At 41.0% G+C, this 18,703-nt stretch overlaps 2 protein-coding genes across 2 annotated transcripts; both read right to left on the bottom strand.

The window, feature by feature from the left end:
- Positions 1-5,914: 5,914 nt before the first annotated feature.
- Positions 5,915-6,583, bottom strand: T265_10352 (hypothetical protein; the record flags this gene model as incomplete). The annotated part of the gene is made up of 1 exon (XM_009176698.1): positions 5,915-6,583. The coding sequence occupies one exon, from the start codon at positions 6,581-6,583 to the stop codon at positions 5,915-5,917; it is 669 nt and encodes a 222-aa protein (XP_009174962.1).
- Positions 6,584-12,443: 5,860 nt separating this feature from the next.
- Positions 12,444-18,486, bottom strand: T265_15125 (hypothetical protein; the record flags this gene model as incomplete). The annotated part of the gene is made up of 4 exons (XM_009176697.1): positions 12,444-12,599; positions 16,715-17,015; positions 17,156-17,246; positions 18,339-18,486. Coding segments are annotated over 4 exons (696 nt in total), but the record flags the coding sequence as incomplete, so codon positions are not given.
- Positions 18,487-18,703: the final 217 nt, after the last annotated feature.

The raw sequence follows: 18,703 nt of genomic DNA, 5'->3' as shown, positions 1-18,703 counted from the left end.
CCTTGTACATGACCTACTCAGAGTAATAATAAACTGAAGAATTCAGCCGCATAACACCACAGAGAATGATAAAAAGGTTTAAATGGTTTTTGCTAAAAAATTTATCCTCCTTTTTCTGCTTCCTTTAGGCTGTCCGGATTGCTTTGTGTTCAAATTTCGTGCATTCAAAATTCTAACTCTAGACGACAATAACCACGTGTCAAGTGTCAGTGCATATTCCTCAAACCAACCAATCGTTTCAGTCACTAGGCAGGACCACTTGTGTGTCCGTTTTCTATTTAGTATGCCAGTTGAGAGGTAATGCCGTGAGTGCAGCTGACCGACATAAAGAGCCGTTCTTACGCACTTGTTGGGAATCACCATCCGTTGGCTCATTGTTTACCCTATACACTTCTTGAAGGATTCTCTGAATGGGTGCGAGATATTTCATCCATTATATAACGGTTCTTCGCAACACAAGGAGTAGAAACGCAGTAGACAATAATGTCCTAATCAAGTATACCTCACCACTGAAACGGATATGAACAGCATTTCAAAGTATCAGTTTCTTTCAGGGCTTAGGTGCTTGGGGCAACTCTGAATTCCGTGAAAGCTGATCTTTTCATCAACTGTTAAATGTATAATCATTTGTTTGGATGATCACAAACTACTGGTGCCCCAATCGACTTCATTGGACCACAACAACCCTTTAGTAAACTAAACACCACGTTAAACTAATAACAAAACGAATTATTAGTTAATTTATAAGTTATCCTGCCATAATCATCGCTTAATGCTGTTGAATAATGTGGTGAGTTAAAGACAACTGTTCCTTCTGTCTCATCAAATACTGGTTTCGTGTGCTTACATCATTAATAGAAAGAAATAATTTATGACAGACATATTCCAAGATTATCCGCCCCTCTGACATTCTTTGCGTGCTAAACAGCGTTTAAAAGCTTTGGGATTTCCCCTGAACTTGAACTTTTCCGTATAACAAGCAACAAACGGACGAAAAAGCCAATCTAGAAAGAGTAAAAACAAGTTGCACAACCATGACCTACTGACAAAATTCCACTCACTCTAATAGCGTTGTCAACGTTTGTTTTACTTGAACAAATCTTCCAGTGAATGTCTGCACTCAACTTTTTCAACCAGAAATTTGTTACTCCTAAGTAAGTAAAGAGGTTTTAAAACAGATGTGTGGCGAAAAGTAACCCGAGAATAGGGAGCTGCTAAAATACGGTGAAGAGTACTTGAGGAAAAACGACCAAGTTTGTGGGAACACTCCGATTACATTACGCATTTCTTACAGGACAATACTATTTATTCCGGAATAAAAGGTTCCGATCAAGATAGCCGAGCAATCTTGTAGAGCAGGTCACATGAGAGGGCACTCAACCGCAAAGTGAGTTGAATGGATAGGCTCAGTCGAGGTGCATGCTAGCTACACAGACGACCATCTAGAAACAAACAAATAGTACAACATTCTTTTCCGATACAGGAAGGCTGTGGAATTAAATCTCTCTTGTGTAGTAGGCACTCCCAAATATTTGCCGGGTAATTAAACGTACTGGAGGAATTTCTTGGTTTTTTTGTCAGTGCGAAAATAGCGTGTAATTTGAGATCTGTTATTGAGAGTGAAAACGTAAAACTATCCAACGGAATTATAGTAGTGGTCAGTTCAAGTCGGGTTACGTTAGTACATTGGTTTTTAGCTTTGGTAAAGCTGGAGCTCTTCCCACTTGTGAATATTTCGAAGGCAAATCATCTATCAAACCCAAATGTACTGTTTACTTACATTTAACATAGCAAACGCCTGGAAAACCAATCCAGAACACAGAGCGTTGCAATCCAATGGAAATTGGAATATCTGAACTGGTGACCAGGTTCTCCTTAACTCAAAGTCTGAAGAACGTGGCATTAAGAAAGGTTATTAACTCGTTTCTTCACAAAAAATCAATAAAAAACTTTCTGAAACCTCAGGTTTTTGAGGTAAATGTATGGGAATGGGACAAAACTGACAGTCACTTGTTGGAGAATCCCGGTGAAATCAGTATGAAATTTTAAATAAATCAGACAATTATGCCAGAGCCTAAGCATGGACATCAGAGCGTTGGTGTCATTAGGACAGCACATAGGAAAGTCAAAATGCAGAATGTCAACATCCGGTTGGTGCTGTCAGACTCGGAAAGTAAAATCCTATTTTTTTTCGCTTGAACAGGCCAACCACTGTGAGGACTAATCAGTCAAAGTGAAACCTTTTGCCATGCCAAAATCTTTTGTGGACGTAGTCGTAATCGACAGTGCATGATTCTCACGGTCTGTGAAACGAGGAGAACTTCGGATCAGTTTCGCGGACCAAGACTCTTAGAGAGTACCGGTGTAAATATACAGTAGATTTTACGGTTAATTTAAAGAACTGCAAATGAATATATTTGGATTGGTTATAAGCTACATATATACATTTGTTTAGTGCAAGTACGTATCAATGAAAAGTAACCTCCGTTCGGTTTAATAGGTTTTTTTGCACTGACCCATAAACGGTCTAAGGTGAATGCCGGTTGTAAGGAGTCCCTGTCGCCTAAAAAAAGACAAGCTAAGCACAACGCCTAAGGCAACGCATATTACTGGTTTTCACTGATCGCAATAAGTCTGACAAACACGTATACGCGTGAACATCGTGCTAGATTGTTCGGAAATGTTGATGTCAGTGAAGGCATTTATATCTGTATTCGGTTTGTGGTACGAAAATGGGATAACCTTGGGAAACATAAATGCAGACCACCCGAGGCAGTTTCCATGTTCACTAGGGCTTTGTGTCGACGGACAGATTCTCGGACCATACAAGCACCTACTTTGCCATTGATATTCTTTTGCTTTCGAAGGGCTACTTGATTAATGACTGGCCACATGGAGGTAAATGTTTTGCTATTCGAAGCTTACATGGTTAAGGTATGCAGTGACAGGACAGAATGTTGCTTTTAGGTCGTCGGAGGAAAGTGCTGGTTCCCTGAACAAGGGCCTACTGGAAGTGGGTTGTGCTTCCTGTGCATTATCAACTTCTTTGCCCGTAGTGTTAACCTACAAGGCGCCCATTGTAACTCAGAATTGTGTTGCTACTCACGTGTACTGTTTGAAACGAAATTAGCCTCTAGTGAAGGCTACCAAGAGACACGTGGCCACGTCTTCGCAAGTTGTTCTCAAATCAGAGCAATTACAACGACAAATAGCAGTTGGTTAATCAGGCTGGTTGAATGGCGGAACTAATGGACGGTTTCGAGTAAATGAATAAGGCCCAGTGACTGACGAAATACACTCATCTGCAAATTACGTTGGTGCTAGATCAAGATTCGACAAAATCTCTCGCTTGTATTCACCTTCAACCAATCTTTTTTCCATAGTGACCGCTTCATATTTTAGTTGGCACGATATTCGAGAAGTTTTGGTGTTTTCCTGAAAGAACACACTACTCTCATAATTCTTCGATTGCCCACCAACTTATTTGTCCTTTTGAGTTTTTGTTACCACCAATTTAAGCTATAAACGGGAGCATTTCGTCTACTTCAGCGGTTGTTCAAATAGAACAAAAGGTCGATTGCAACCCGCCTAACTAATAAGCTCCAGGAAAACCAATATCGACAGAGTTATGTTGAGAAATTCCCTGCATCCTTTTGTCAAGAAAAAATTGTTGATTTTCCGGCTACTATTCCGTGTAACTTATGACAGCAAGTTCCAGGGTCAATGCACAACTTGAAACGATATTCCGAAGGACAAACCCCGTTTACTTTCCACCTTTTGTTGCTGACATCGCAACGTAATCTACAGTTAGGAAGTTTACGGCTGGTAGCAGCCGAATGCAAAATACTGCTGGTGTGGATAGCTCTAGGGCGTCTAGGTTTCCAAGAAAATCAAAGCTATAGTGTCTCATTTGTTGGCCCTCGCACGTTAGTATATCAGAATGGTTCATAATGGTTGCGGGGAGAATTTTTAACGACAATATCCTCAATCGGAGCATGGATTTCGTTTGTATCATCGTTGGCAGGCAGTAAATGCTCGAGATTGAACACCAGTGACCTGAGGTGTAAGCGTGGCAGCTGAATCTTCCCTTAGTCAAGGAATGTGCCATATTGGTGTCAGTGAAATCCGGAATAACGTGAAAGAGCCTGTGAGAAGTCACTTAGATGCAACACGGTTATTGAGTTCTTTTCAAGCTCCTGTGATTCCGAAGCCTTTTTGAGAATGAAACGAGATAAACATCCGGACATGATATTTTTTTACCCATCTTTAAGTTGAGCCAAAGTGTCGCAAAACACTGAGATTATGAAGCTTGAACTGAGATGTTGCATCTATGCATGTAGACACACTTGACTGAAGGAGTTAAGTGAGTATTCTGTGCTTTCTGATTTGTCTCAATATATGTAGATAAGTTATAATCTAAGTATCATGGCAACCCTGAGTAACTACAAGAATTTCGTTAACCAAATCCTCATTCGCTGAGTCTGTATGGTAGTACTGGAAAAGGTGTGTAGCATAATAATGTCAGCTCGTTCTTCAGAAAAAGTTCAGAAATTCGCCGTTTATTTTGAAAACGACTTTTGATGTTTCCGAACTTCTGGTTACAATAATTATTTTTTCGTCACTACAACAATACGTTTAGCTCACGCCTAGATTTATGCTATATTACCACAATATGAATTCGGCTGAACCATTTCATGAGCAATTTACCCACATTGATCGTAAGCGTAAATTGCACATGTGGATATGTACTACGATTCGAGAAATACAAAATCATCACAGACAAGTTTTTTGTGTAGGTCCACAGTTTTGGCGTTTTTCCCTAAACAGACCTTCCCAATCGAACAGGTGAGAATAGAATTTCCACCGGCCACCATAACCTCAGTTGGCGTCCACCTGGTTTCTCATTCAGTGCATACCTCGCTTTAAAAGTTGCTTACGTTACTGCGGGGATTTCTGTGTTGAGTGGATAAGCGTTTCCATTAGTTGGAGACTAACGGGTGGATAGATTGACGGGAAAGCTAATGGCATTCCGATTGATATGTAGATTTCGGTTGCTGCCGCGAAGCTACCTTAATTATGTGAGTTACTACTGCACAGCCAAATGTGTACCACTCGTCAGCCGGAACTATGGAGCTGGCTGCATTCAGAAGGTAAATTACATGAAAACCAATAGGTTATCTGTATGCCAGCGGCTTCCACATACGGTAGGTAATCCTATGATTCGGCTTTTAGGTAGCTTTTAGGAAGATATGAGTCACATTCGATCCATTGACCTAATAGGTAATAGTGGGAGATTCCAGAATAGAAATCCATTTGGATAACTCAGTCTAATTGTGCACTGCAACAGCAATCAACCTATTAAGATACACTTTAATTACTTGTGCTTAGCATGAGTTTCCTAGAAACCTTTATCTAACGACTTTCAAACTTAATACCGGAGGGGTGATCTCCACTTCGCAGTCATAAATTCCTCCACCTGGGTTTGTGGGAGGCTACACTTTGTTCCTGCTTAGACCCGGGGCTTGCAGACTATATTTCATCCTCATCATGCCAAACTTGCCATCTCCAGGTGTTGGTATGATCAACAAATGAGACTTTCCTTATGCAAGTTCTTCTCTGTTTAGTGTGCTCAGTATACCCTACTGGTCTAGTCAATGGGTGACACTGAGGAATACGGGGTGAGTGCTATATATATGATCAAAGAATAACTTAAAAACGCTTAAAATATGCTAATCACTGGCCATGGGACCAAACTGATGTACTGCTTATATACTAGTATTTCATGTTACTCCGATAACGTGGAATCTACTTGTTCATAACGCATCTATGGTAACAAATACTTTAAGAGAACTATTCCATGAAAGCACGATTTAAGTGTGCACAGAACTTGACCCCCTTTCTTTATCCTGAAATCTCAGAAAGATAGGTATTCTCCGGCAGAAATCCTACAGATACTATCCGTACAAGTCATTTTGAAGATGTGGAATTCCAAACTTACCATACAGTGTATTATTGTCTGATTCATATGATGTCCTAACTGCAGCCTGATTTCCGGTGGAAGACTTTCCAGATAACCACCCATTGAAATGGCACTAGTAATCAGCTGATAGGAATGCACGTCTCCTTTGTGATAGAATGCTTCTGCAGCGAAACTGTTCACATCCATAGCAAACTTTCTAGGAGTCTTTATGCGTGACTCCTCCAAAACCTTGGTTGCTTCCGAAGCCAATGGTCGTAGATTACACAAGGTGATTGACGGAAATGGTGATGGTGTGTCACGAAGCACCTGTGGTGGATGGATCACGTGATATTCCAGGTATTGTCTTGTGAGGAAAAACATGCAAATAAACAGACCGATGAAAAGAAACAGTACAGAACTGGCCCAAACAATTTGAAACGACTTGCTCCGAGCATTGACCACCCTGGTGACACCACGTATCGTAGTGGTTTGGCAAAACAAAATCAATTCCTTTTTTATTTTTGTTCGTATGGGCTTGATTTGGCGGTTTGTTGGGTTTGTGTGACTCTCCTCATACTGAATTGGTTGTACTTCCTCTTCTACACGGATGTGGGGTAGACTCATTTTTTTTACGAATATGCACGTTTCATACGAAATGGGTTGGTGTTATGTTTCAGTAATAAGCACACTTTGCTCCATCGCTATTTATTATAGCCAGCTTGTATGTACTGCTATGTCCTCATTGGCTCACGAAACCCATTTGTCACTGGGACAGAGTAAACGAGCCAATCAACGATTTTTTTTGTCCCGAAATGATAATTATATTTTTATTAGTTTTGTGCACGATCGCGTGTGGAAAGAAGTACACCAAGAACCAGGAAGCCAATAACTTCAGAAAGCATGGTTACTGAAGGCATGGGATATTAATCAAATCCTCCAGTAAGTCGTGTAACCGGTGTATTGAGCAGGCACGCAAAACATGTCAAAAATGTCTTGCGATCAGAAAAGGTTCCCCTTTAAAAATTCGAACTTCAGAAAGATCGCAATTTCTAGTGTAATTTAATGACTGCCAGCCGCATACGGAGCATACAGAGATATGAATACATTATTAAACTGCTATTATCTTAGCAAAACAATCTGGTCGTCCGTTGGAAGTGAGTTTATTTATTCACTTCTAAAAGATGTAATTTCTACCACATATTGGGCTTGTAGGTTGGATGTGAATGTGATGGACGAAGAACCTTAAAAAACTGGCTACTGCTGCAGTAGGCATGAAATTCAGTTAGGGGACCCACGTTTTCGGATTATGTTACAATAAGAGTTGAGTGCAACAGGCCTGTGATGCCTAGTCACAGGTGTGACAGGTCGTACCATTTTTGAACTCTGTAAAACCATAGAAACTTGGTATTATTTTAATCGACTATAATAAAATTACTCTTTCGTTTTATTTTCGGGCAGCTCTTGAGTGGAAGTTTTGCTATCTGTGGGAGGTCATAAAACATAAAACAGTGATGTTTCACACAACAGAAGTAAAGTTAAAAATTGCCTTGGAACATTACCTCTTCATAGCAATCAGCCGCTCAATGACGATTTATTAGTTTTGTGCCCAACATTTTATGCGAAGACCTTTGGTCGTGTATATTTGTTGATAGTGTGAGGAGATTTACAAATCTTCACGTGAAATTCCTTCATATGCTGAGTAGCCAAGAAGCTGCTCAATCTTTAGTGAGAATCATTAGCAGTGCATGTCTAACGAAACTCCGGGGGATTTCAAACCCGCGTCTTCCCAGCTGATAGTTTTAACAATTACCGCGTAATCTTTCTCATTTTCTGTACACTTTTCTTCGCCAGTGCACGCACCAAAAACGCTTATCTTACTACAGTGCTATGGTTCTATTGTGACCTCGGAAACTTCAGTCAAATAAAGTCGTGCTCGAGAGGTGGTCAAACGATAGCATAGGTCAGCACTGTTGAGTATCGCCAATGCATGCTAAACCACTTGTGTGGTACAAATTGTGCGATTTTATTTCTAATTTCTAATTCACTAAACCGAAGAGCCCTGGGAACTGAGAGGTTGTTACTTGAATTGATTATCTGAATAACTTAAAAGTACTCTTTGCTTGTGAAGCCTACTTGATGAACTGGTAACCAATAGCATTCGTAGACCTCTAGTACGTTTGAATCTAGGTCGAGTATTTCGTTTGACTGAACTTTGCGGCTGCTGATATCAACTTGGCTACACTGGATCCCTCTTTCAGTGACTTTTGCAACACGATAACACTCTGAGTATGATCAAATAAGTTATTGTTATCTATATTATATTCTTTTTATGCCCAAATATCAACGACATTAACGATATTGAAGAGGTCGTCTTCACTAGGGGTTTTGTCACCAATAAACTCTGTCGAAAAGTCACAGTACAATATGCTTTACTAGGTTTAGTTACATCACAGTGTTTTTGTCGGTCGGCTGTCTTTCTGCATAGGGGCGCTGTTAACTTATAGTGTGCGTTACAGCCGGAAGAGCAGCATGGAATTCAGCCTATCGCAATGTGACCAAGTCGGTTACGCAGCTGGTTGACTGGTTGTGTGCAACCAATGGCTTCATGGCAATGAAGACATTGGAATCTTACGCTGATTAGATACAGTCGGTTGCCTTCAGGCATTTACAAACCGACCGGTGTCATCGTTTGGATCTCAAACGAAACATTATAATCGCTGAAGTAGGATTCTTCTGGCGTCAGGTGACTTACTTTTGCGTTCGTATTCTCTGTATAATACAATAAAATAAGTCTCGTCAACAGCATATGAAATAGAGTGTAAAATTTACTCTTGACAGCTTCAGCACTTCAAGCACTTCAAGTGCGAGGAGAGAGACATCGAGTAAGGATCTAACCTAGTAGTGTTGCTTCTCAGAATCAAACTGATCTTATCGTGCATCGTCATCATCATCATCGCCAGCGAAATATCAGTGTTCAACACCGATGCTTCACTGGCGTCACGAAGAGGCTGGTCCTTACCGTGGTGTGACGGTTTGCGCACCTCAGCCATCCATTGACCTATACTGGGGCGTGTCCCCGCGACACCCACAGAGTCTCTCCTACCGGGTTGGTCAGTGATTAAAGGTCAGAAAAACAGTCTCCTGGCCCTCCAGGTTGGGGGTTGGAACAAGTGGCTACTTGTGCCGTAGAAATGGTAATGCATTTGCATATCCCGCCAAACCCCGCTGCCTTGCGGTTAGGCTTTTGAGCCAAAGGCTTTGGTTGAGGACCCCAATCGTTCTCATGTCTAGGTGGGGCGCCCTGGCAGTATCCCAGCTCTCGTACAACCATGACTTTCACAACTAACAATACTCTTATCGTCCATAACCTGTTGTCGTATCCAAATAGAAGTTCAGGATTTGCGCGTTTACTGGGTGCCACTCCAGCTGCTGTTGATGGGGAAATCAAGCTGCCGGCAATGCGTAAGTGACAAGTTGTGAGCCTATTTTCTGACGAAGAATTAAAGCACAAACACCCACTTGGAACCATCCAACTGCGAAATCGAAGCTATCCGCTATTCACTCTGTTCGAGCTTCCAGAATTATAAAAAACCTAGCTTAAAGCGATCACATTCGTTCAGTAATATAGAGGGTGGTGGGTTCTGTGTTAATAGGTGAAGAGATATGCTATCATGAGACGAAAGTGGAAGGTGACAGGATAGACAATGTAAGTTCACTCAGAGTTTCCAATGGTCACCGTTTTAATTATCTAGATAGATTCTTTGTGTGAGAATATTTTCGAAATTTGCGTTCTATGAAGGTTCCGATGATAACGAAAAGTCTGCACGTCATGTGTTGATTGTTTGTGGTTTTACTAGTATCTTGGTGACGCATCATTTTCCGCAGAATTTTTGACGGCCCACTTGATGTTGATTGCAGCTTTGATACGATTTTTGTGTGACGACTTCCCTAATCACTTTTGTCACCAAAATATTCCCACGTAATAAAAAATTTTCTCTTATCAAAGTTAGTTGTTTGTTTAAGGGTTATTTGTGGGAATTATCCAAAGTAAGAACACTGATTCCAACTAAGGGCACCTCCTTGAGTGGTTGTAAAGTTAGGCTTAAAATTGGTACCTTCTGAATCTTCTAACAAGGAATACTAAAAGTATCTCCGTAGCGCAAATTGCCATTTTAGTGAAAACAAAGATGCAAGGTTCACGCACTTGGCTTTCATTTTTTCGGGCAACGGTTAGGTATGTGACCACAGGCAGGAGTGTGATGACTTTTCCTTGGTTACTGAAGGTCGCGCAGCCTCAAGATCGCGTAGTCTCAAGGTCGCGTAGCCTACAACCTTATCCCTCTATGGGGCAACCAAGTTGTTTATGGCCAAAGACCACCTTCAGTCAAATGTCTTAAGTGGTCCCTTCGGAGCGCAACAAGTATGCAAGACACATCGATACCGTTGGGAACAAAATTAGCAAACAGAATGTACCACTCAAAATTAGTCTCCGCACTTGATGCTAGCGTAGATTTGCGCGTGGGTGGGTACTGCGACAACATGACTAGGTTTGAGAAGTTACAAGTACGTCCGCAGTCATATGGATGAACGTGATAGTACTCTAAATCAGTTTGCATTTGAAATACCTACGTCATTCTTACTATAATAAGTTTGATATGATATGCTGTGAACAAACCCTATCATAAAAAATCCTTCCCATCACGATAAATTCATAATTTGATGATACGTACAGACTATTTTTGATTTTCAAAGAAGTAGGATCGTTTGTGGTGAAATCGCACACAAGGAAATTTTCTGTTGGTGTTTGTATAGTAACACTTTATAACGTAGTCTTCCTAATGTCTCAACTAAGGGGACAATTTTGTGGATTATGGAAGGTACTTGTAGGGCGATATCTGTTAAATGACATGTACTGTAAACAAACTGCACTGGTTTCGGTGGATCATCAGGATTTGAGACGCGGGTATTAGTACTTGTTTGTATAGTCCACGGGGTGTATACCTCAAAAACATCTACCATCCCACCAAGACAATTGAAACCATTTTCACGAATAACCTTTGTTCAGGAGGGGAACACCGCTGTACCTTACTGTTGCCCATTAACGGTTTAGTAAGCTTGCGTCGGTATGACATACTTAACTCTTTTAAGTTCTTTATTCTTAGCGCACATAAAATTCTTTACACCTGTCCCGAGGTTTCAAGTAAAATTTCTGACCCTAAGATAAGAAGGTCACTATTTCCGTCGCAGTTGGTTTTCATCCTTGCATCTTCGTATTTTGAAAATTTCATGGTCCATCGATCGCTTGTTAAACTCTGCCTCCTTGTCAAGGACTCAGCTAAACTGGCCTCAACTCTTCCCCCAATCCAGAACAAGCACAACATGATATTGCGACCACCCCAATAAAGTGACATCAGATGGTTTTCTACTTGGTTTTTAAAGATTTAAAAGAAATAATCCAAAGCACATTGATGCACGAAAAACAACACTCCTTGTACATGAGGCTATCCACCCAGTGAAAAAATAAGCTGGTAAATGTCACTGTGTATTCTGGAGCCTCGCAGTGAGAATTCACTCTAAATTTTACCGAAAAACGAATATACCACCACACTTTTTGAATTTGCTGACGGGACTCTACAGGAATAACATGCTGTTACTGTGAAACCATGTGATTAACAAGTGAAAGAACATGCTCTTTTCATGACTAGTTGTTTCTTGTTGAGCAACACTAGTTCCTAGCCCCGTTTTAATATTTCTTAAAAAAGTGTCTTTTGCCTCATCGACATTGATAGCAAATGATCCTGACTTTTTCGCTTTTAGCGCGAGTCTAATCCACTGCGATGACATTTCGATGTAGTTTTGTTATGACACATGCGTTTCATACAACATTACTACACCTATGCAAAACAAGTCCGGTCATTAAACTTTGCACTGGCTTCATATAGTCACGAAGTCCGAGTTTAAGGCAAGAGTTTTTCGACATGTTTCAGATATCTTTTGGCGGATCAAGTTTATTTACAACCATTTTGCTCTCAGAAGTAAACGCTGTCACACTTATGCTGATTCTTATCACATAAACAGTGTTGTTTCCAAGTGACAAACAATCCTAGTGACCCGTCTTACCGATTTTCATTTTATGTGTAGTTTGCAATGCGGAGGTTCTCTTCTAATCACAATAAATGAACTGAATTATTTTACAATCAGTTATAACAAGAACAAAATATAATGAAGGCTTCGAATTCGGTCCCAGCTGGCTTGCTACTCATGTGTTGAGAATAGGATTGTGTCACAAAGTTAAGACAGTACCGTAAATCATCGCAGTGGCAAATACGATTCAAATGCACGCGGTCTTTTTGTTGTTCGTTCGGCTAAAGAGTACTCAACTCCAACAAAATGTGGCTTTCTCATGAAGGAAACTACTCAAAAGTTTGCTGAACAGCACAAGCGAGAGGTTCAGTTGAGTCTCTTGAGGAGACCAAACTGATTTTCAAATGAGTGCATTTCTCGAAAACAGTCCAGGTTCAAGTAAAGTAGAACATAATGTTGATGGAAACTCGGGGACTGCACCTACCTCATGAGCCCCAAGAAGAGCGAAACCGGTCGTGGGTTGCCGAAGAGCTTTCAACAACCTTATGAGTAGTTTCTTTTATGAAGATATGCTGCGATATCTCGAATATCGTGTCAACTGAAACATGAGGCTGCCTGTGTGCAGCACATTCAGAAGTAGAATATCAAAAACGAGAGATTCATTTGAGCCTCTCGTGAAGATCAAGCTGATTTGCAAATGAGTGTATTTCTCGAAAAATATGACCTGTGCAGTAAACAGAAATCGGCCACAAAAGCGTCTTATCCGAGTTACTGTTTTTCTTATAAAATCCTTTAATTGACCGGATGACTTGAAGTTTATTCTACATGTCTAGCCACCGATGTTAGAGACTGCTAAAGTGCTTCCGCCAAATGAAAATTTTGCACATGGTTTTATCCGTGTCAAAATATAGAACCGCTCAACAATGACACAAAAATCACACAACCGGTGGCAGCAGCACTCGGCATAGTCTTTTCTACAGACTTTGATCCACTGATATTACTGGCACAAGAAAATTTTCATTGACCGGAAGGCTCGTATATGTTTCGGACTACTGTGAAATAGATTTATGCTAGCTGCAAAGCATATAAAAGCAAACTATGAACCAAAGAACTGACCGTGGTTGGGGGGTGGTTGTCTGAAATTTGAAATTCCAGCCTGAAACTGGCCTTTCTGAATATAATAGTGCACAATGACGCACAATGTACGTCATCATGGAGCAAACTTTTTCCGAAATTCGTCTTCATCCCGTGTATGCGCTAAACATTCATTGGCTACAGTAAACATGATAGTTGAGGTAAATCAATCTGTGGGTGAGCATTACTCATAAGATGTGAGCTGTCGTCTCTGTTATCTTATAAATTGCATTAGTGCAATCAAATCTTGTTTGTTGTCTTTGGTTGTCGTCATATCTATTGTGCATTAAAATTAGCGCGAACGACAGTACTTTTAGATCTAAATTATCCACTGCAATCTACAACTCAGTGCAAGACCGCTTTATGTATAGGGACAACGTTAGAGGGAGCCGTCCAGTGTGTCAGCCGCAAAATGCGGCATGTGATTATGGAAGGATAAACAAAGATGTCTTATTTTTTTACCCACCAGTGAATTTTATTTATTTGTACTGTGGTGAATAGCTTGCTCTTTGCCGCTGTCCCTTTGGGTGTGGCCATCCAGTCGTTTTCGAGTAGATATGAGAACATGCAAGTTCGCATTCGTCTCGGCAGTAATGTTTTGCAAACAGCGCTCCCCAAAATAGGTAGCGCTGTACACACGTCTCTTCCATCAGTCGGAACCCTACCTTGCTACGTGTTTCTTCTTCGTGTTGCGTTTCTTGACACGTGACCACAGACAGGCAAGGGAAATATGTAACTGGAGCTATAAAGCCTGACATTAGTCAAACCCTCGGTTACTCGCATTATATATGACCTTAAGTTGTGTACTGAAGTTGAGCAAAAGGGACTATTTTTCCGTCATCAGTATTCAGCCATTCAACACAGTGATAGTTTGTTTACGAAACATGTAAATATCGATTTTCGTTTATGTATGTTGCTTTTTAAATGAACCCCGGTTACTGGAAATCAGAAAATGTTTAGATCAAAACAAACTAGCCCACTTACTTAGATGTATTGGTTTTTTGATTGGTTCAGAAAACGTAATGTTTACAGAGGTGTTGGTTGAGAAAGTCGAAGAGATAAACTGGTAGTTGAAAATATTTCTTCAGGTTGAAATCCTTATCTAGACCTTATGTACCTCATCTGCAGATAAAGAATAACCGTTTAACAGATGAGTTTTATTAGTTTCAAGCTACAGGATAACAAAAAGGAAGGAAGAAAGGTGGCGTAAGTTGGTCTTTCTTGGTAAAAAGCGGTGCAACAAATGTTGACATTTGGGGTGATTAAATATGCGCTGGAAGTAGCAGCGCGTTCCATTTTGGTGATGTTTCTAATTTCCTCAGATGTTAGCCGCAAAATCAAGGTCATTAACACTGAGAATAGACTGAAAAACATCCCAAACAGTCCCAAAATATGGGAAAAACAGTTTACTCCTAAACAGCAGAACTACTCTGAAATGGAACTATCAGCTTATAGAAAAAATCTCTCAGGATCGAACAAACGTTCCCTTTTGTGAGTAGGACTGACGAAAACTTAATGGAAAAGTTGAATTCCAGTAAGTGTATTTTATTCTGCTACCTGACTAGCCACAAAACATTCAATTTCTATCGGTATAGAGTCGGCCGAATAAGCATGAATTACTAAACCTTGGTATCTTCCGAAGGACGCTGAGGATTCTACTTTTTGCACGGTGGTACGACGGCAGATGAACCCAGCCGGGAGAAGTCTATCCGTCAATCTGGCGTCCTCAGCGGCTCAGATGAGAGTTTTGATATAGTCGGGTGTACAGCAAATCCAGGTTTAGTGTGCGTTGTCATCCAAGCCATCCACAAAATCGGCCTACATATTGCTCATTCGACTGAGTGGTTGCTAAGCTCCAACGTTTTATCACTGGTTTCGCAACTCTTGGAGCTAAGTGTCCGAATATTTCTACCCACAAAGAGTCCATCCTTGTACTTCTGTCAGCTATCCTAGAATTGCGGTAAGAAACAACACCAATATAAGCAGATTAATTGTCGAGTCCTCTTCAGGCTCATGCGAAGGTGGAACTTTCTTTGGACTGTAGTGAGTTTGTGCTCCGTAAACTTTTTCGTATGTCTGAGTTATTATAATGTATGACACGGAGTGCGATAAACAAATAGCACTTTCGAGCATGTAGGCACAATTTGCGAAACATTCACCGGAATTATGTTCTTTAGACTAGAAAGATGTCTCTGTAAGACTCTGTTATTAAGAAACAGCATATAAAGCGTACAATCACAGGGCATCAAGTGATATGCCTCACTATTCCTGCTTCAGATGGTTGCTATTATATAGATGTACGGTTTTCGTGCGCTGACTTCTGCTTACAGGTGTGTACGCGTCACCTTGAGCAAGCCCGTTGCCATATCCCGTTTATTACACTGAGTTTACAAAGTCAAAATCCAAACAACGAATCGAATCTGAAAACCCTCCAAAATTACTCTCGATGGTTCTATCTAGTGACTAACATTTCGCGAAAGCTTTGTCCAGCGTAGAACGGCGTCACTATGGCATACTTTGCCGACACTAAGAGTATAATCGACGGTATCCGATTCCAAATTCGCCTGTCATATCTCGGATGAACCGCCGCACAAAAAAGGTAGTGAAACATGGGGTTTGTACTCTGTCACGCGTATAACAGTGTGAATGCCATACACTCTGTAGATCGCGACGAACTGAGACCGGAAATTGAGCGGGAGGAAGCGACCATCAAACGGTTCAGATATACACTACGCACGAGGGTAAGTCTGGTGGCTCGCACCATTCTTAAGAACCACCCAAAATAATGATATGGCTAGCCACTACCAACCAGTAGCCAGCGTGATCCGTACAGTAGTGATCGTATAAAGTCATTTCCGGAACTCTAGTAGGCTTTGGGTGGTAGTACTTCCGTCAAAACGTAGAGGTAATTGAGGTACTGAGGGAAACAAATGCCTAAAAGCCAGGTCTGGATAAGGAATTTATTCAGTCACCAACTTAGCACGACTTACGAAGACGTACCTATTGACTGTTTCAGCTTTATCTTCAGGGATGCATCCTGCCAAGATTATCTGGCGAGTTTACAACACTCCTCGAAACTTACTGTCTACCGGATATTCGTCAACAGCATATTCGGCAACCACGTGCGTCGGTGACTGACGAAAACGGAACTACACAGACCTCTTCCAACTAACAACGGAAACCATTGAAAAACCACAAGAAGATGAATATACTTTATTGCTCTACAGAAGGATGGATCTCCAGTCCGACCATTCGACTTCACGACAGAAAGTTCAACATACGAGTTGATGGAGTTTAAGACATCTAACTTACTGATGTCAAACAGTGCTAGCCAAGTCCTTAGCAAACTGCAAATTGTGGGCTGAAAGGCGAAGTTATTAAGTCAACGAATGCCTCCACATTTTTCACACAAATTAACCACAATCGCACCGAAGGTTATTACGGATTCATTTTGAAAGCAAGCTCACTCACCAAAACAAAATCAATCGGAAAGTACATACCACTTCTTGGATATCTGTGTAAATATTTACTGCTTACTGAGCAAGTACACCAACGCAGGTGAGGAAATCCCTTTGGATCCCCAATGACGGCATTTATCACCGAAGCTTTAATGCAGATATCAGGGCGTTCTCTACTACCACTGATCAATTCCAAATTCAGAATTAGCTGTTCACAGGATGCTGTGGTCACGCTAAAAAGAACTACATCACAAGTCGTACACAAGATGGCAAGCAACAAGCTTGTGGACATCGAATCCACCGCTGGACCAGAGAAAGTGGAGTTGCCATTCATGGCCGTACTAATACGGCACAATAGTGACGGCCCATTTGAAACATATCTGTATTGAAAAAAAAGACAAATATGGATTAGATACTGTAATGTCCCGGCAATCATTCGATAAATGGCAATAGTGACTGTAACCACGAAGAGTAGCAACACGCGTTAATGAGAAAAAATAAGTTTGATGAACAAGGTAACCTTGTAGTAGCATCAGAACCAACAAGAATATTTCGGTAAGTTGTTACTTCTTCCGTATCGCAACAACACATCCGAATCAAACCAAGGGTTACTACAAAGAAATAGAAGTTTGCTAAATCATAAATCGAGTGTCGTGGCGCAGTGAGCACTTGGACCGATTCGCGACAAACCTTTTCATTTGCATGTAGATTCACCCGGTGTGGCATCATGTCTGCGAAAACCACTTTCCTTCTTGCCTTTAGCATTTGTGTACAACTGTTTCATGTTGTGTTTCTCTTGGATCACGCTTGTCAGTCGGTCACGCACCAGTCTCCTGGCCGGTTTTCCTGTGTCCCACTGCGAACCAGTTAGAGAGCGTAGGAGCCCATTAGCAGTTACAGCAAACCGATTCACGATCGAAGCCCTGAGTCAAGGAAGGCAATAAAAACAGCGCTGTCTGGCAAAAAAACTGCACGAGATATAGTTCGTAAAGCGTTAAACAAGCCGGAAGGAAACATCCCACACAAACGAACGGATATAAGGAAGTACGATTCAAACTCTTTTATTTCTATACACGACAGATAAGGGAGTTGATGCCGAAGAAAAAGCAACTGTTTACCTCACTGAATGCCACTTTGAAGCAACGTGGGTCAGAGCACTGTATGTTTCTCTTTGGAGATTAGAAGCCATTTAAAAATCAGACTGTTATAACTGTGAAAACCCAGAGGATATTCTACCCGTAGCTTGTATGGTTTCTTAGCCACCTCAAAAAAGTCCCATTCATCTACAACCAGCTTGAAAGCTTATTTAAAATTCGAGATGTTTAACGTGAGTCACAAAAGAAAAACCAACAAATCTATTACTTATTATATTGCTCAGAGTAGCACATCCGCTAGGAGAACATCGAAAGACAATGCATTCGTTTGTGATTCACTCTAGTGTTACAGTTGCCATTGTAACCGACTGATGGTCGGAATCATCTGCTCACGATGTCATCACTGTGGTGTCAGCTAACTTTCAGTGGAAGGATTTGGAAAACCAGAAAGTTGCATTGAAAATTGACTACAATTAAAAAGGAAGTAAATTTGCGTAGGTCAGCAACAAACAAACTTGCAAAATATGTTTGGTCAACTTCAGATGTCACAAAAGTGCACTAGTAAAACGCTATCAGGACAAATATAGGCTTTTTTCAGGTAGAACATACGGTTGACGGAAACTCGGGGACTGTGCCTACCTGATGAACACCAAGAGGGGCGAAACCGGTCGCGGGTCGTCGAAGAGTTTGCAGCAACCTTGTGAGCAGTTTCCTTTATGAAAACAGATACACATTTAGGTAACAAAACCAGCGCGCTCTAAGGGGGGACAGTACACAAACGAAAAATTTGTAATAAACGATGGGAGGGCTGGGCAGAAGTAACAGTTAGACAGCCAAAAACCTGACCATGGACTACCAGAGAGAGTATAACTATGTCTGAAATCAACATACGATATGGAAATAGATGAGGTATAGGTAAAGATCTTTTTAGTGTATCACTACTCCGTCGATCCATAAGCGATCATCAGCGCCGT

Source organism: Opisthorchis viverrini (assembly GCF_000715545.1).
Source record: "Opisthorchis viverrini unplaced genomic scaffold opera_v5_358, whole genome shotgun sequence".
Taxonomy (NCBI): Eukaryota; Metazoa; Platyhelminthes; class Trematoda; order Opisthorchiida; family Opisthorchiidae; genus Opisthorchis; species Opisthorchis viverrini.
This window is presented reverse-complemented; position numbering and strand designations above follow the sequence as displayed.